The sequence below is a fragment of the Nicotiana sylvestris genome, chromosome 9 (genome assembly GCF_000393655.2).
Source record: "Nicotiana sylvestris chromosome 9, ASM39365v2, whole genome shotgun sequence".
In the NCBI taxonomy this organism is placed as follows: domain Eukaryota; kingdom Viridiplantae; phylum Streptophyta; class Magnoliopsida; order Solanales; family Solanaceae; genus Nicotiana; species Nicotiana sylvestris.
The window spans coordinates 48,002,446-48,022,880 of NC_091065.1; the positions used below are offsets into that span (position 1 = coordinate 48,002,446).

The following is a 20,435-nucleotide window of genomic DNA, read 5'->3' on the forward strand; positions in this document are numbered from 1 at the left end:
GACCATTTTGACTTTCGTGTCAGTTTCAAATTTGCAATCTGTCTCTGTTCTCACCCATTCCCAACTCCAAACCCAACAATAGCGCTATACCAATCCAAAAAAACCCAAAAGCAAAGCAGTAAACTAAGGAGCAAAGGCTGCAAAACACTTCTTTCCCTTACCATAACTTTCCCTTTTACTCCAGGAAATTGAAAACACCAATATTACAAGCAAACTGTATATCACAATAAGCAGCAGCAGCAACTCTTGATTTCTCTTGAAACCTGCTAAATAATCCAACTTTAGATCATGGAAGAGTAATACTTCACCTCCCTATCTACAATTGTGATTTTGTTCATTCATTTCTTGATATTGTTGCTTTTATATGTTTTTTTCTTGAAATTTTTGCAGATCTGAGACATACCCAAAAGAATACTTATCCCCACAACGAAGAAGAGCTACCTTAACCCCGTCATCTTCTAATTCAGCTGCAACAACCAGTGTCCACGTCACTGCTTTAGACGGGCTAGTAAACGTGAACTCACTTTTCACCATTGCAGTCTTTGTGGGTCTTTCTTTAACCACACCTGGCCAGAAAAGTCTCGAGGACCGTACAGCTTGTGATGCTGGCATTGAAGTGGTCAGGAAATTGTTGGTATTTGAGGTTGTCTCATTCAGCTTTTTCCTCTTCTCTTCACTAGTTGCACAGGGCCTTAAATTGGCAATTAATCTCTTGAATAGCAAAGATGTTGATGAGGCTTTTAAGGCTCACATTAATCCGAAAGTGCTGAGGCTTGGGATGTTGGGCTCTGCTGTTGGATCTGTAATGGGGTGTTTGTTCTTGATGCTTTCAATGGTCAATGTGATTGAGATTCGGCTCGGGTTGTTGTCTTGTGGAAGTAAATCTGCAATTCATGCTGTCACAGCCTTGATCATTCTGGTCACCTCTGCTCTTGTGGTTTATATCTCTACTGCTGTATATGCATTTCTGCACTGAGGTGAATCTTTTAAATGCAATCTGGAATGTACTGGTTGTAAGTTTGAATGTTAGTGCAACTTATGAAGTTTACAAGTCCACGAGTATCAGTTTTGTTATGCTACTCTTTTGGCTTTTGTTCAATTTACAACTATCGGTGGGAAACTCCAATATATAATTTCTTATGTGATCTTTTAAAGTTTCTAATTTTTGTGATGATTGGGTCTTTTATTGTTTGAAGTCATTAGTTCAAGTGAAATCCATTAGTTTATTTGGGGTGTTTCATGTTTGTCAAATAGGATGGAGAGTGGTGTTATGTAGTAAACTTTGTTCTCCTTGAAAATTAGGCAGCTATATGTTGGGTAACATTGATCTTTTGGCAGAGTAAAGTGCAGCTGAGTCATTTCTACGCTCCTTTTTTTGTGAATTATATCTTTCCCTCTTGGAGCACATGTATTATTTTGCTTCACATTTGTTGGAACTCGCAGAAAGCTTCCTTCTTTATGTTTGATGTATGTGATTTCTGCATAAGATACTAACTGAATTGGGTTCTATGTAAGCTAGTTGCAATATCTTGATATTTTATGTTGTTTTGGTAAATAATTACTGTTTAGACTACTCCTAGTAGAATTTGATTTGATTTGCTAGTTCATCGACTAGTAGCTAGGCGCATTCCTCATTTGACTAGTTCTTTTTAAATTCATTCCAAACATAGTTTGAACAAAAACCAGTAGCAAGTGCAACAACTTATTCTCCTCCTCGTCTCCCCCCCCCCCCCCCCAAAAGAAAAAAAAAAGAAGAAGAAAAAGATGTAATGTCATGTTGAATGTTTGGCAGACCGGAGAGGAAATTCCCTTTCAGGTGCTTGTGCAGCAGATTAATGAAAAAAAATTCCCTTTAATCTAGAGATCATAAGGTATTTGTCATTGTGAATAATCTTGCAAGATAGAAAGCTACATGCAATGAAAAGTAAGTCATCACAGTTCAAGTGAGGAATTCATAAGAAACGTCCACCAATTATTGACAAGGTGGTAAGACATGATCGGACAATTTACGCAGGGCTTTCTCTAGCAAACACATGTTCTGAATGTTCGTCAATATTTTAACATAGTATTAGTTTATCAGCTTTTAGGGCCATATATATATTTTTTTTTCTTTTCCAGCAGGAGTGATGTTAAATGGTCAGGATCATGCAGGGGCGGATCTAGAGCAAAGGATACGGGTTCCCGTGAACCCAGTAACTTTTGCATAGATCCTGTATTTGTACTAAAAAATTCATTAAAAGTATAAGAATATTTAGCTTGGAACCCAGTTTGTTGGTCCAGTTATCATGTAGATTAACTTGAGATTGTTATAGGAACCCATAAGCTTAAAATTCTGGATCCGCCTTGGGATCATGTAACTCTGTCCAAAAATATATCATAAGAACTACCTCCATAAGGTACTAGGAATATCCTAGTTAAAGGTTTTGCTTAAGCTAGTCTTAATGAAAGTATACTATTGCTCTCTGTTGCAGGGTAAAAGTAGAGAAGCAATTATACATCATTTTAATTGCAGAATGCTTTAGAGTTATCGTGAGAGTTTGTTATTTTGTTTCTAATATCAATGTTGAGCCTGTGATGCAAGATGAAATGGTTAAATAGGACCCTATGTAATGTGAAGTAGATTGATGCCATTCTTATGAAGAAGTGACCAACAATGACACTATCCATTTACCTTGTGGAGGTTGATGGAGCATGAAGCTGCTTTGAAAAGTTTAGATGGGGTCATTTAGCACTTGTAAAAGTTATCGTGAGGTATAATGACAAAACAAACTTGTTCAATTTGCTGCTTTAGAGCTTTGTCAATACTGAAGCCACTTATCTTCCAGTGATTACTCTCGTGGAACTTATGTTGGCTTTTCTGGACTTTCTTTTCTCTTCTCCTTACTTCTTTCTTCCCTCCTCTTTTTCTAAGTTACTCACTGCTACCTAAAATGATGTTATCACTTTCTCAAGACATTTGAAACCTTGTTTTGAAGCTCAACCTACATTATTATTCAGTTACAAAAGCCTTAGCTGCCCTAAACAACAGTACTTGCATCATAGGAAGCTTTACCAAAGCTCTCATATACCGTTATATGGCAAAACCTTTAAATTTTGGTCTCTTTCCTTTCATTGCTTCTTGTTATTTAAGTTTCTGGTTAGGTTACCACATCATCAACCCCCCCCCCCCCAGGTACTGTATTCAGAAGTACTGTTTCAATGGTTGGATTGGAAACCATGTAGTGTGTGTGTTTTCTATACTACACTGCAGTTTTCATGTGAGGCTGCAAACTTGAACCTATGCACATTGATCGTACTGCAGATTTGAAGTGAGGCGTCGGTTGAGAATGCATTGACTGAATTGAAAAACATCCTCTGCTCCGTGAAAGACAAATGCTGGTGGTTGCATTTTTGTTCATCACAATGGATCAAGTACTGATTCGTTTTCTTTTCTCTTTTATGGTTTATTCGTGGCACCTGGCCAGGTATCACGAATGATCAGCTTGCGAATATTTTTCAGTATGAATAAACTTTTTGTCTGGTGCTCTATATTTGCTTATCATAGTAGTGATTGGACAGCTTATCTCACTTCTATCTTGTGCTCCTTGATTCCAACTCTTCACTGCTACTCTCATCGTTCGGAACTTGCCCAAACGCTAGAATGGTTCTCCTTTCTCACTTATCAAAACTATCATCTTTACTCTATAAACGTGGAAATCTTTTTAAGTCCTCCAACATCATATAATCTTGTAAAAGAGTCTAATTTACTACGAGCCTTTCCTCAAATTCTTCATAGCAATTATAGTTAAACTCGACTTCCTTTATGATACTCCTTCTGTCCATTATAGTTGTCATGATTACCAAAAATAATTGATCTAAAATTCTTGTCATTTCAAAAAATCAAGAAACAATTAATTAATTTCTTCCACCTTTACCTTTATTCTAATAAATGTAGAGAGAAAATAATACAGTGAAAGAAATATAGAGTAATAAATTGAGATTAAATAATAAATAGTACTATAATTTAGTTAAATTATTTTTTAATTACTATTTTCTTAATGTGCGTGCAAAAACCAAATAAGAGGAAATGGATGGGGGAGTATAACATTTCAGCATTACCTTTTCTCTTATCTACATCAGATTTCGGAAGTCTTTCTATAATATTTTTATATAATTTGTTTGCATATATAAAAATATGTTATGAAATATAACTCAAAGTAACAATATGGAACAAGAAAATAAAAGCAATTTAGTAAAACATGAGCAAGAAATGGAGATAGAGAGAAGGAAGAGATTTCTTCTTCAATTGCGTGTGTCTTTCCATTGCAATTACATAGCCTTTTATAGGCATAAAAAGTAAAGATGATGGACATAAAGTAGGATTAATCTTTAAGTTATTCACAACATGAGCATCCAATGTAGCATCCAATGTAGTATCCAATGTACAAACTATTCATAACACTCCCCCTTGGATGTCCATGTAAGATAATGTACCTCATTAAGAACTTACAAAAAAATATTGGGATGTACATAGTTATTTATAATATGCATTGCTTGCTGCCTCATTAAAAACCTTACCAGGAAAACCCAGTGGGACAAAACCTTGGTTAAGGAAAAGAGTGCAGTGTGTAGTTACTCCCCCTGATGAAAAATCACTTAATGTTTCGAAGACGATGCATTCCAATCTTATATATCAGCTTTTCAAATATTGAAGTTGGTAATGCCTTAGTGAACAGATCAGCCAAATTATCACTTGAACGAACTTGTTGTACATCTATTTCACCATTCTTCTGAAGATAATGAGTGGAAAAAATTTCGGTGAAATGTGTTTTGTTCTATCTCCTTTGATATATCCTTCTTTCAATTGAGCTATGCATGCAGCATTATCTTCATGCAATATTGTTGGAATATTCTCTTTCGAAGAAAGACCACATATTTGCTGAATGTGTTGAATTATCGATCTCAACCAAACGCATTCTTGACTTATTTCGTGAATTACTATTATCTATGCATGATTTGAAGAAGTAGCAACCATAGTTTGTTTTGTTGAACGCCATGATATGGCTGTACCTCTATTTGTAAATAAATAGCCTGTCTGAGATCGACCTTTGTGTGGATCAGAGAAACATCCTGCATCTGCATAACCAATCAATGATGGCTTGGATTCATTTGAATAAAATAAACTCATATCAATGGTCTCTTGGAGGTATTTGAATATATGTTTAATACCATTCTAGTGTCTTTGTGTTGGCGAAGAACTAAATCTTGCCAATAAGCTTACTAAGAAAGTTATATCTGGTCAGGAATTATTGGCAAGATACATTAATGCCCCAATTGCACTAAGATATGGTACTTCTGCACCAAAAAGCTCTTCATCATTTTCATGAGGTCAGAATGGATCTTTCTTTATATCAAGTGATCTCACAACTATCGGGGTACTCAATGGATGTGCTTTATCCATATAGAATCGCTTTAAAAACTTTTCGGTATATGTTGATTGATGGACAAATATTCCATCTTTCATATACTCAATTTGTAGACCAAGACAAAATTTTGTCTTTCCAAGATCTTTCATTTCAAATTCTTTCTTCAAACAGTCTACTGTTTTTGAAATCTCCGCAGGAGTTCCAATGATATTTAAATCATCAACATACATGGCGATTATAACAAATTCAGATCCAGACCTTTTTATAAAGACACAAGGACAAATTGGATCATTCTTGTACCCTTCTTTCAACAGGTATTCACTCAGGCGATTGTACCACATACGACCTGATTGTTTCAATCCGTATAAAGATTTCTGAAGCTTTATTGAACAAGTTTCTCGAAAACTTTTATATGCTTCTGGCACTTTAAATCCCTCAGGTACTTTCATAAAACGTATATCAAGTTTTTCATGTATTGCCATATTAAAATCTTAAATGACTACATCCACCACAAGAGAACATGTCTCTATATAATCAATGCCAGGATATTTACAAATATTCTTGTGACACAAGTCATCTTTATGTCTATCGACTTGACCTTTTTCGCACAAGAACACATTTACCTCCACTAGATTTTATACTTTCAGGTGTTGGGACTCCGTCCAACTTTATATTTTTCAAGTGAAGTCAACTTTCATTGCGTATTTTTCATTTGGCCAATTATTTATCTGTCCAAATTTTATGACAGATTTGAGCTCAAGATCCTCGTCAATATTAATAATATTGAGCGCTACATTATGTTAACAATATCGTCGACGATCATTTTATATCGGTTCAATTATTACCTAATAAAGACATAACTTATTGAGATCTCTTTATCTCATTATTCCAGGTACCTGAGCCTCTCCCATGAAGTCTTATGAAATATTATGTCGTGGTGCTCTTCTAGAGCATTTGCCTCCTTTTTATGACCATTTTGAATATTTGCCCCTCTCCTTATTCAAGGAGTTTTATCTTTGGAACCGATTGGTCTGTTATACTTTATGCGTGGCATAGACTCTGTCCCCCATGGACTTTATTCTATTTGGAGCATTAGCAGCTGAAATATGACATTTAGCTTTGGGTCAGCAAATGCGTCTGGCAATAATTTGTAAATGAATTATCACTTGAACTTCAAGTTCATATTTTCTTGTACGAGGATCTATATGTATTCATAATAATTCCTTTCACGTATCACTTTCTCAGTTGCCCATTTTCTCCCCCTAATATTGGGATCACCAACACATTTCCCAACCTTCTTTGGGAACACATCTTTGTGCATTGTGGTGGAATAATTAAATCATATAACACATCCATATTTCTATATAGAAATTATTTGGTTCCTGACCCTGAACCGATTGTGATAGGAAGAAATTTTCATAACTTGGCTAGATGCGTACAAGTGTTGCTGTCTATTAAATAATACATCTCATACAAAATTTCGTTTTTTGAGAGTTTTGTTCTCATAACCAATGATTTAGCTATAACTGGAGGCATACAATTTCTGCTAAACCAACTTGGATTTAAACCAGTATTATTAAGATAAATTATCATAATTTATATTCTGGAATTGTGCTCTAATAATTTGAGCAAGAAATCTTGCAAAAGCCAAACTGCAAGTTAATAACAAATGCACGTGTGACCATATAATAGATGCATCTATTAAAGCCATATAATAGTAAACGGTCCACATAGCAGGTGACTGAGCCCATATATTTATCACCTTTTATTTGTTCCAGAAATCAAGGGATGCAATCCTTACCTTAACTGGTATATCATGAGAATAAGCAGCATAAGAGAATTCTTGAAGAATCTTCTATTCTTCAATATATGCCAATGTAATTCTCAATTAATTTTTTTCGCATCATAATTGAACCGGGATGGTCAACCGGTTATGCCAACTAATATTTGTTTTAGTAAACCTCTAGTTTACTTGTGGCATATGATTCAAACATCATGCTTATATTTGTGTAGTACAAATAGAAATAAAACTGGGTAACCTTTCATATTTACCCGATATGATTATAGAAATATGAATATATTCAATCTTCCTTTCATTTGTTGTCTCAATATGATAATCACTTTGACTTGTACATTTGAAACTCAAAAAAAAATTCTGAGACTTTACAATATCAATGTCATGAATAATTTTATTCATCCGGAGCTCTTGACAGCTTTTGTACTACACGATCTTTTATCAAACCATTCATATGGTAAATGTCTCCTTCACGGAGAAACTTATATTATAATAAATTGTCATGGTCAAAATCATCATAAGCAAAATCATTTATTGCTTTAATTTTGACTTTAATAACTTTTATAAGGCATGGCAAAATAATATTTGGCGTATCACATGTACGCGACCAATGACATATTTATGTAACCACACAATAATATTTATTCTCTTTATTTCACTCAAACCTCTCTTAGAGGTGAGTTGTGTGGTATTCATATAATCATGAATTGCATGTCTTTATTCATTGTTTTTCTCACATATTGTCACATTCAACTTTAGGAATGAGTTTGCATTCTCAATGCTTATCACAAGTCACATTCTCTTCAAGGAATGGATCATAATCAACGACGTGCTTTATTATTTTCATACCAATTTTATGGTAAACATTGTCTTCACATTTTGAAGGACTATTTTGAGAACACTTATTGTTTTCCTTTAAAATCATAGTGATGATTATTATTATTTTGATCTTTGGAACGCCCACGTTCATTGTTCAACCACATGTCTTCATTTAAACTTATTATGTACGACTACCACATTCACTTTAAGAATGAAGCAAATCAAGTGGGACAATCTTCATGCCTTTAGTGAAAAATATATTATTTTTCTTTAGTCATCATTATATCATCAATATGGTGCATTGGGACTCGAATCCAATGTATTACCCATGTAAAGGCATGTTTGACCATAATGACTCTATCAGGATTCAAATCCATGTCTTACCCCAAGCTTTAAAAATAATGCCAATTTATAATGGTTACATGCATAAACCAATTAGTGCTCTAGTGATATCATATTTGTAAGTTCATATGAACTAACACTATAAAAATATTTATTCTACACTAAATAACTAATTGTTATGGTATTGATTAAAAATTGGACATCGATATCTCAATAACCCAAAGCAAATATCACGTCCGCTAATTTGAATAAAATGAATTAAGTGGTGCATAAATATGATATAAAAATATCATAATAATTTGACAAAAATTGTAAATTAGATAATACCAAAATATGTCTAAACCGTATGTCTAGTTAGTGCATGGTATACATTATTAAATTATATAACTTAATTCGCATGACTTAAAAGGTACTAAATACATGTAGGAACAATACTGGTTAATATGAATACCCTTATTGCACTAAGGTCTTTATCAAGCAATTCCAGTAATAATTTGGTTAAGTGATTTGACATGCTACATAACTAGTATTGTTGCTTTATTATATATCACAATTCAATTTTCAGAAAGTTAATAAGAAAGTAATAATATTTTGCTAGACAGTTTACATATTCCAATAGGCTAGCTAGCTATAAAACATAATGATATCACTATTGCCAAGTACCAGCAAAACTATGTTACTTTGCTTTTAAAGTCATTAGTTCATATAATTAGATGAACAATTCAATGAAGACAGTAAACAATAACAAGGAAAGAATTGATTAGTTTAATAACTATTCCGATCAAACATATATCTGTCCGTGAAACTAAAAGGCCATGAGAATTGTACCAAAGTATAAATTATTTCACAGTTTCTAACGGAACTAAGCTCCAAAGTTAGTTAAAGAAAAAAAATTGTACCGAATTTTCATGCCACAAGATGAAGTAGAAATGATAGAATGCGGCTTACTTAGAATATTATCGTTGTCCGATAAGAGATAGCAAATAAAGATATATATTTCCATATAGAAATGATTGAACACGTTAATTTGATAAGAACTATCATTAATGAAAAATTTGGTGTAGTACATACCTCTTATACTAATATTTTATCTTATCAAAATAAAATAGTTACGAATATTATTATTATTATTATATTAATTATATGTGACAGTAAACTAATGTATAATCATTATACTAGGCATACTAAATTGTATTATAAGGTAAAACCATAAGCATACATAATAAAGTATAATTGTAATTTTGTAAATTATGTAGTCTAGCGCATGCCACCTATTATTAGTTCACGAAAATTTAACTATACTATATTCATGAACAAGATGCTCAAGTTTATATTATGACAATAGATCATCCAGATATACCTTACTAGAAGTGGAATTCAACCTTAAGGTTAGAGACTTCGTGCTGATAACGTGTTATGAAATATAACTCAAAGTAACAATATGGAACAAGAAAATAAAAGCAATTTAGTAAAACATGAACAAGAAATGGAGATAGAGAGAAGGAAGAGATTTCTTCTTCAATTGTGTGTGTCTTTCCATTGCAATTACATAGCCTTTTATAGGCATAAAAAGTAAAGATGATGGACATAAAGTAGGAGATTTAATCTTTAAGTTATTCACAACATGGGCATCCAATATAGCATCCAATGTAATATCCAATGTACAAACTATTCATAACAAAATACGTTTTTTAAAGGATTAATTAGTAAAATAAATAGTAATAGTAAAATGTAACGCAAGTTTCCGTTGATAATTCAGAAGTAGACAACCCACTGCAATACGGTAGGGGTGTTCATAAAAATCCGAAAACCCGAACCAAATCGAAAATCAAACCAAACCGACCAAAAAAATCGGTACTTTTTGGTTTGGTTTGGTTTTGGTTTTGAAATTTAAAAACGATCAAATTTGGTTTGGTTTTGGTTTTAATAAAAAAAAACCGAACCAAACCGAAGATAGGAGTAGCTATTTTAAATTTACTATTACACCTATATATATGTATACTTTTATACAAAATTTCAAATTTTTATATTAAATGTTAATCGTTTGCACTTTTAGTACAGTTCTTTACCTTTACATTCTAGTTTGATTGGTAGTTTTCTTTTATTAAGTGTAAGAATCTATTTCATGTTAAAAATAATATATTTTAAATTGAGTCTTTAAATTATTCATCACTATTTGATTCAATTATCATCAATATATTTTGATAAATAATAGATTTCTCAAAGGACATTGATTTGATAGTGTTACGTTGAAAATGTGGTCGCCGAAATATGTATTTGGTAGAGTATGTCTTATATTTTAGAAAAAACCGACAAATAACCGAAAAAATTGAAAAACCGACATAAACCGAATTGAGAAAAAATTGATTTAATTGGTTTAGTTTGGTTCTAGTGTTTGAAAAATAGATTTACTTGATTTGGTTTCTTTTTAGGGAAAAACCGATCCAAACCGAGTCATAATCCCTTAGAGAAAAAAAGAAAGAAAAAGAAAAGGAAACACTGCAATCAATAAATAGTGTTAAAATAAAAATTTATCCACATTATAAGGCCGGCGAAGGAATCAGCTAATCAAATCCACCGGAGTCCGGTAAATATGAGGGATCCTTCAACTCTCCGATTATAAGCTTCTTCTATATTAACCCTAACCCTAGTAATCTGCCCCCTTTTTTGGTTTTGCTCTTAGGATGGAATCTTTGTTTGCAAACTATGCTTCTTCTGATGAAGATGATGAACAGTCACAGCAAGATAAGCATCTACAACAACAAGTACATAGCTCGAATTCTTCAAACCCTAGTGTATTTTCCTCTTCTCTTCCTCCCCCTAAATCTTCTTTTTCACTTCCCCCACCAAAATCCCAATCAAATACTTCACCCAACTTAACCACTCGCTCAGCTGTAAAGCAACATTTTGAAGAAGAAGATGAATTTCCTGATAAACCCTCATCGTTTTTCTCTTCTCTTCCTCAACCTAGTAAATCCACATCATCATCTTCTTCTTCTTCGCTTTTCTCTGTTCTTCCTCCGCCCAAAACCACTCCTTTGTCTTCGTCAGATCCTAAACCTAAAAAAAAGGTTGTTCAGTTCAAGCCTCCTGCCAACCCTTTTTCTGTCAAGTCTAATAATAGTGTAGATGAAGACGAGGATGATGATGATGAGGGTGAGAAGGAGAAGCAGAGAAAAAGGTCTGAATCTTTTACTCAAACACCTTCAGTTAAGTCATTTTTATCGAGCATTCCTGCTCCAAAGAACTCGACCTCGTTGGGTGTTTTAGGTTCGGGTTCTGGAAGAAGATCCACCATTGAAGCAGATGTCCCTGTTCCTAATTCAGCTACCTCGAGTGAAGTTCTAGTTAGTTCAAATACAGGGTACAATGAGAACCAGCAGGTGGATGGATCTTTAGAGAGTTCAATGGGAGGGATTGGCGGTCCCACAGAATACAGTGCTAGTTTGGGTGTTGCAGGCGATTACTCCTCCAATTGGGGTGCACATGGTTATGTCAACCCTGAAAGCTGTGCTAATGATGGGACTAGTGGTTATGAGAATTATCCTGGCTATGACAGCAATAGTGGGACTTACACTGGCTATGAACAGTATGATCATAAATGGACTGATGGGTCTAGTACAACAGCATCAGCATCAGCAATTACCGATACGGCTGAAGTTGCATTGACATTGCCTGGGAAGAGAGGCAGGAAAGATGTTCCACAGAAATTTGTTGAGGTGAACCAGGATGAGTTGATGAAGAATCGGCCTAGGGAAGACCAGTCAAGGCTTACTGGAATTGCTTTTGGCCCATCGTACCAGGTACGCCTTTACTATGTCTATGACCCCTTGGTACTTGTTCTTCAACTAATTTTTGATAAGGTTAAAATTAAATTGTGGTTGATTTTTACTACTGCATATTAATTTTGTTTATCTGAACCTTATAGTGAATGTGGTGTTGTTATTGGACTTTGGGTTCTAAATTATAAAAAGGGAAGCCCGGTGCACTAAGCTCCCGCTATGTGCGGGGTCCGGGGAAGGGCCGGACCACACTGGGTTCTAAATTATCTGTCTGCTTAATTTTTGATTTGTATATCCAAATCTGGTCTTGATACTTTCTACTGATTTTGAGCAGGAGAAATGAATCTCAAGAGATTTAGATAGCTAATGGCATAATTAGAAGTATTCACTTGATCCATTAAATGTTATTTATGCATGTTTCTAGTTGATTTATCATTTAGACAGCCATGTATTAGCCTCTAGGAGAACTTGACAAATGGTATTCCAGTGGAGGATTGAGTATTTTCTCGATGCTCTTATTCATTTATCTTTTTGGAATGTTCGCCCATTAGCAACGAGGTTTTTATAAAATAATAGTCAAGTCAAGTTAACGTGAACATGAATATTTATATATTTTCCTCTGGCATTAGTTGCTTCAGTGTATGTTGTTTTTGGTGCTATTACCATGATTTAACCCCATGCCAGATTTTGTTTCTGGAATTCCAGAGGAAGAGCTAAATTGAGATAAAAAATATTAGATGGTGAAACCTCAATTATAGAGAGCCTATTCTGAGGATATTTGGACCAAAAATTAAGTATAGTAATGTACAGGTAGATAATATAATGATAGCATGAAACAATCACAACAAATCTAGTTTGTAAGACATTCAGATATCTTTTGATTTCTTCCTATCAAACTTGGTAGATTTGACCTAGTGCCATTTTTCTCATGGAAGCATACAAGATAGTGGGGCTGAGTGTTGGCCAGTCAAGAAATGTTCAGAAGATAAAAGTAGCAGAAATGAGGATACTGAGATGGATGTGTGGGCATAATAGTGTTGTGAAGAGCGTGAAGCTAGGAAAAAGCGACAAACCCCTTTCCGCTTAAAGCGTGAAGCGAAGCACTCGCTTTTTTAAAGTGAAGCGGAATTTAAAAAAAAAATTAAAATAAATACTGAACGAAAAGAAGAACCGAAGGAAATTGGCAGTAAGTAAGAAAAACATTGGGCAACATTTAGCTGCAATTTAAAACTGAAACATTGAAAGAAAAAGAGGAAGAAGAGAATGAGAAAAAGAAGAACTGAAGGAAAAAAAATTTGGCAGCATTTTGCTGCTATTTTGAGACTGAAATAGTGAAAGAAGAAGAAGAAGTCGCGCCTGTTTTTCTCTGTTGCTCGATGATGTTTTGAAAAAAGAGAGCTTTTTTATTTTTAGCATTGGCAACCACTTAATATACCGAAGCGCTCGCTTATGTCGTCACCGCCGCTTCTCGTTTTTATGGCAGAAGCGCACGCTTTATATTACCTGCTACGCTTCACAACATAGAACCGACCAACTGCCCGCTTCGCTTCGCGCTTTAAGCGCTGAAGCGGGCGCTTTTCACAATACTGGGAGATAAAATTAGGAATGAAGTTATTCGGGACAAAGTGAGAGTGGCTCCTGTGGAGGACAAGATGCGGGAGTCGAAGCTGTGATAGTTCGGGCACGTTAAGAGGAGAAGCACTATGCTCCTGTTAGGAGGTGTTTTGGACATGACGGGTTTGAGAAGAGGTAGAGGTAGGCCAAAGAAGTATCGGGAGAGGTGATTCGGGAGGCCATGACGCTACTTCAGCTTACTGAGGACAGGACCCCTGATAGGAGGATGTGGAGATCGAGAATTAGGGTAGAAGGTTAGTTGGTAATCGAGAGTTTTCCCTTTCCTTACCAGTAGAATTAGTAGTACTCTTGTATCTCCTTTCCTTTCCCCTTCCCGTGGGTATATCGAAAACAACCTCTGTACCTTCTCTACGTAGGGGTAAGGTCTGCGTACACACTACCCTCCCCACACCCCACATGTGAGATTATATTGGGTTTGTTGTTGTTGTAAGAATACAAGGTGGAGTAGAAGTAACGAAATACTGCCATGTGTTAAAGGCGTAGGCAAGTTAATTAGTCAGTCAACTTGTTATGTTCTAAACTTTGTCAGTTAAAGAGCTTAATCTTTTTTCAAGACCTTAAATGCTCTCCAATATAGGGATGTTCAATTTGATGGATTGTAAAATTGATGAATCTAAATGAATATTGAGTCCTAGATCAATAGGCGCGTAGGTGATGATAGTGGTCGTTGAAGTTGGGATATCCAGTGTTATTAAAAGCGCTCGCTTCTCGCTTTAAGCGATGAAGCGAGGCGAGGCGCAGGGTTAGCGCTTTTTTGCTAAAAAGGCGACTCACATTCAAAAAGCGTGCGCTTTTCTCGCTTAAGCGAGAAGCGAGCCGGTAGAAAAAGCGTGCTTAAGCGAGCAGAAGGCATCAGCTAGGGTTTTTTTAAAAATTTTGGCAAATAAACCATCTGTGAACAAACAAACATACGCGACTTCTTCTCCAGCGAACTCCAGGTAAGTTTCTTCAACTTCTTTCTCTTCTTTTGTTCTTCTTCTCTTCTTCTTCTCTTCTGGTCTTCTTCTTCTGATGATGGAATTCTTTCAATTTTTTTCACTTTTTAAGCGCTCATTTTGTGCCCTAAATGACTTCTTCTTCGGTTATTAAAAGTGCTCTGTTTTATGCTACTGTATGCTCTGTTTTCTGCAATTTATCAGTGAATTAATTGTTATTTTTGGTTGTTGATTGTAGTAAATTTAATTTGATTATTCAATGGCATCAAGCCATTTGCTTAATATGTTATTTTTAATGAGTTCTTAGCCATTTATCTATGCCTATTTTTTTTTTTATTATTTATGTGTTAAATTGCGCTTCACATGAAAAAAACGTGCGCTTCGCTTCTCGCTTCTGTGAAGCAAGACCTCGTCGCTTTTTTGCGCTTAACACTTTCCAAAACACTGGGGATATCATATGGATAAAGGTGGTAGTTATTAGGACAGAAAATTACATTTACGATTTTTTCAGTAGTGTTCATGCTGATTGGTCGCACATATATTGTCATGGAAATCGTTGGAAGGACCGACAATGAAATAACCTCAATTTGGAGACCATGTTGGCTATTTCTTGTTGCACTACCACAACTTTGAGTCCAGGTCAACAAAACTTCAGTGTTTGGGATCGTGGACCGGTCTTGTATCGTTCATTGACGCAAGTACTATTGCATTTCGGCGTTGGTGCTTTGTTTCACTAGACCATGATAGAAATGGTAATTCCACCTTATATGTTTGTGCTCACAACTTATTTAGCCCGAGAGTCATTTTATCTAATAAATTTTTATAGTTAAATTAGTGTTTTTCAAGTGGGAGTTTAAAATTGTTTCCTAAATGTGGACTTAACATTAACTTAATAATTCAGTTTTACCAAACGTGCTAAATGATAATAGTTGGTGGACAAGACGGGCATGTATAATTTCATTGTAATAGGTATATGCTGGCAGTAGTGTAGGCCTATTGAATACCTGTGAGTATGCAATAGGAGGCCAACTAGGTTAAGGCTTTTAAGCCTATAGGCACTTCCCTCTCTTGGCTTAATCTAAACTATTTCCCATCACTAAGTCTTCGCCGCTTCCTAGATTTCTGACTTGATTGTGTCATGTCATATGGATGAATTAAACCATCTACATGTGTTCAATTTAAGTGTCATTGTATACTCAATATCAAGAGATGTAAATATTAGTCTTATACCCTTTAAATGAAACTTTATCAACTATTGCCAACTTGCCCTTTACTAAACACAAACCTACCAACAATGTTAAAGAAGTCAAACAACTTGTGAGATGGTGATTATTATGTCTTCTTTATACATAAACATATAAGAATGTGTCTTCATTAGAAATCAAGCAAATTATTCAATTTCTTTACAAATAATCATCAACGAGATGATCAAATCAAACCAAGCAGACAACAAGAAATGTGCTACAACCAATATATGTCAATATTGTTGACAACATCATTTTGAATATTCGTTCAAGGACTCAAATAAATGTCAAACAGTGATATAATGATATAATCATATAAACAACAGCAAGCACATATTCATAAGCTTTTACACTATATATGTACTTGTGTAGATCTCTAAAGAGCCAGCCTGAATCAAGCATTGGATAAACGCCAATGACAATACAACTTACAACCTTGTCAGACTTACCATTAAAATATAATTACATTGTCATGCTTTATAAATGAAATCGAGTTATACTTTTATGACCTTAAAAAATGGGGTAATAGATACAAAATTCACTCCCACTGATCAAAAAGAACCATAAACAACTTTAAGCATGACTTATTATAATCTTTTTTATAAGGAATTGGTATGATTTATTGTAATCTTTAAAAGGACTTAAAATGTACTTTCAATAGCGATATCACAGACACACATTTAGTACATACAATGTCTATTTTACAGACACTCAACCGGTGTAATCATTTGACTAATTTAAAAGTTTTTTCAATTCTCACCTACATACTATGTCTCAAAAGTATAACATTTGCTCTTTTTTTTTATTTCAGCAGGCCATTGTATTAGCCTTAATTGAGGGAGGAGTTGTGTTAAAGGACAATGACAGTCCACATATGATCTAGAAGGAATATACTAGTACTCTTGGTTACTCTCTATTGTTGGAATGACAATCAATTACTATTATAAATCATACTTAAATATTTCCTTCATAGAAATTTAGACTAAAAGAAACAATAGAATTTTTGAAGGCAAACTTAGCAACATACATAGCTACACAAATGTATTTCTTTGCTAGCTTTTTGGTTGACTCATGGATAACTAGAGAAGACAAGTGCATGCTTAGGGAAAATCCATGGTGTAAACTGACAATTGAGAGACTCATTGTATCTCTTCCACTGTTCTCACACTTTTAACTGCCTCTTTGTAAATATCCTTTTTGGCATTTATATATCTATTATGAACCTTTTTCTTCTCACGCACTCTCCGTAGCCCCTTTTTATGACACTCTATGATATGTTTTCTTTAGGTTAGTGAATATGAAGTGGAGATCTCTTTTTCCTCTTTTTATAAGTTTTCTCCACCTTCTTATCAAAAATATAGTGTCTATTGTAAGATCTTCCGAGTGTTGGTTCAAATGTGCTTTCCCGTTACCCTTGTAATTTCCTAAGTCCATACTCGATGATTTTTTCACAAAGTTTCAACGTATGACCCATAAGTTCAACACCACGGTAGTTCATTCTTATTTACCGGAACGACTTGTTCGACATCCTTCCACCAGTTAATATAACAACGAATAACTTGGTAATCCACTTCAAAACCTCTACAGGGATACCATTAATCCTCATTGTTTTGGCATCGTTTACTTCATCTGACCTTACGAGTGAGCTAAGGTTTTCATTTGTCATGGTGTATAAGGATCTGTAAAGTTAACTTCAGCTCACCTTATGAGTTGTAAAGTTATCCTCCTGATTTGCCAGGGGAGGGCAACCCCTCATGTGAACTTATTGCTTTCTTGTGAGACATGGGCTTTCACTGCTTTTCATTTCCATTTCCCGATTTGCATGTGCTGTTCTTGTTTCCCGATTTGCATGTGCTGCTTTTGTTCAAAGTTGTAGGTTCTTTGTCCTTTCCCCCTTTTCTTCATTTGTTGATTTGCATGTAATAACTGTTCTTGGAAAGGTCAGCGCCCCTACTCCCGCCTACAACCCCAGGGTCGTGGGTTCGAGTCACCAAAGGGGCAATAGCTTCAACCAAGGGGGATTAAAGGGGAGGAAAATAAAAAAAAATAAAAAATAAAAAACTCTTTTTGAAAAGGTGTCTAAATTTAGGCATGATTTGGTTGTCTTTGCTTCTTTCCTTATTATTAAGTACATACATACTGTAGTAACTTTGAAAGTGTAAACTATTGGCATAACTCATAAGCATGTCAAAAAGAATGTGAAACTTGTCCAGAAAAATGTTCAAATGCTTTGTGAAAGTGACTGCAGTGACAAATATTTGATCTGAGCAATTCCACTTTATGGGAAAAAGTAACCACTTTATTGGTTACTGCGAAAAGAAATAAAATTTTGAGGAAAAGTGTGGAATTGGGGCTGTCAGGTCAGGGGAATGATCTTTTTGAATTGCTTTTTAGTGATTTCAAACTATAATTGCCTAATTCACGAGGTATTCAAGATTTCCTGTGGAGAGCATAATGGAAGTCTATGTGGTGTGCTTCTTGGGAGCCATCTTTGCTGCAGACAACTTAAGAAGGAGAATACATATTGCAGTTAGCTAGTGTTGTTTTTGTGAGGATTGTGGAAGATGTTGTCCACGTTCTCTTGTATTGCATGTTCACTATAGTTTTATGGGAGTGAGAGAAAGTGACAAGTCAGACGGTGTGCCATTTGGACTTGAACTGAAAAAAGAGACAGAAGATGGCACTTTTGTATCTTTCGGTTGCTATGGAAGGAAAGGAAGAACAGGACCTTTGAAGTTTGAAAATTGAGAATCCGATACTAAGAGTGAAAAATGATCTCTCTACTTGTATGTGTGGGGTAAGGAGTATTTCACGTTATATTAAACCGCCTTTGATTAGTTAACACCATTCAGTGTCATCCTTTGGTCACTTGTTTATCTGGTTTATTAAAAATGAATAAATAGGCCATGAAAAGTGATCGATTCTCGCCTTAAAGTGCCTTGGTCGGTGCTCCATTAATTGAAGCACTTAGGCCTTCCCGTTGCTCTGAGAGAGAAGTCCTTTTAACATATGTTATAGGGGTGATTTATCTGTCCTAACATGATTTGAACATAATTTATTACTGGGACTTTTGACCTTCCTCACCTTTCCATATATGATCATATTTTGCTAGCCAAATGAGATGATACCTGCCAGCAAATTCAAAATCCTGTTAATATTTTTTATTTGACAAGGTAAATATTCTATCCGTACAAAAGAATCTGCGCACCAAGTGCCGGACCATACAAAATTATTGTTGTATGGAGCTAATGAAGTCTATCGTGTCACTTTTTTTTTTGGTTGAGAAAAGGGTAAATCTGTCATGTTGCTATCGTCATATACACTTTCAAACTTACACCAAAAAGCCAAAAGACCTGAACATTTCAATTACAAAAATATGTATTGCAAAAGCTAAGCATCTACAATTTCTTTCCTTCCATATGGTCTATTCTATACAGGCAAGAATTGTTCTCCAAATCTTCCTTAGCTCCTTGTCTCCCTTGTAGCTCCACCAGCTAGCAAAGAAGTCCTATCACAGAACATGGCATTACCCACTGCTTACCAAAAATACTTAAGAATAACTCCCATATGTTTATTCTTAAAAAAAAGAATATATCCCATATTTTTCTAGCAAATGGACAATGGAAGAACAAGTGGCTGCTGTTTTCCTCTTCCTCACCGCACATACAGCATCTGTGTCATGTCAATTACTCTCTTTTTGATGTGGTATTAAGAGATACGAATCTTATTTGCTTGTTTTTAGAACTTATATGAAGTGCAGTGAGATATTGTGATGTAGTGATTTAACGTTCAAAGTACCTGAGATTTGTCACTGTCTCGTCTCATTCGGTTTCTCCTAGCTCCATTTAGGGACTGAAGGCAGGTGTTGGTTTCAGGTCTGTTTGGTTAGGACTTATGAAACTGATTTTGATTAGTTAAACCAGTATGGAATAATATTGTTCTATTTGATTTTTACACCTGATAACAACATATTGATTGTAAACCAAATATCTGGCTTTGCCCTTTTTCCCTTTCCTCCTGTCAATATGATTAAGCTTGATAAGAACTCAGTTTCTCACATGTACATTTTCTTTCGTGCAGCCTGTTTCAAGCAAGGGAAAGCCTTCTAAGCTGCTCAAAAGAAAGCATCAAATAAGTACTTTGTACTTTGACATGAAACAAAAAGAAATGGAGCTGCAAGAGCGACGTGCCAAGGGGATGCTGACAAAAGCTCAAACTCAGGGGAAGTATGGTTGGTGATATTTAAGTGAGATTCTTTGTGGTCTCCTATTGACTCGGTGAAGTAGCAACTTCCCTTTGTTTGCTCATCAAATTTCTGATCTGTATTCCTTCCCCTTGTTTAAATGTTATTGATAGTCCTTTTGTTGGCTTTGAAAGCATTGTAGTGTTGTAATATTTCTGCAATTTTAGTGCGAATGCTAATGGTTCTGTAGGTTACTTTAAATCAAATACATAAAATGAAGTGGTCTGTTAAGAAA

General features: G+C 35.0%; 2 protein-coding genes across 2 annotated transcripts; both read left to right on the forward strand.

Annotated features, from left to right (window-relative positions):
- On the forward strand, positions 1 to 1,147 carry LOC104248332 (uncharacterized). Its single transcript, XM_009804572.2, has 2 exons — positions 1 to 296; positions 391 to 1,147. Exons 1-2 carry the CDS (start codon positions 289 to 291, stop codon positions 974 to 976), a joined length of 594 nt encoding a protein of 197 aa, XP_009802874.1. The 5' UTR covers positions 1 to 288; the 3' UTR covers positions 977 to 1,147.
- A 9,747-nt stretch (positions 1,148 to 10,894) lies between these two features.
- LOC104248333 (uncharacterized) lies at positions 10,895 to 20,435 on the forward strand. Its single transcript, XM_009804573.2, has 2 exons — positions 10,895 to 12,164; positions 20,038 to 20,435. The coding sequence occupies exons 1-2, from the start codon at positions 11,046 to 11,048 to the stop codon at positions 20,194 to 20,196; spliced, it is 1,278 nt and encodes a 425-aa protein (XP_009802875.1). The 5' UTR covers positions 10,895 to 11,045; the 3' UTR covers positions 20,197 to 20,435.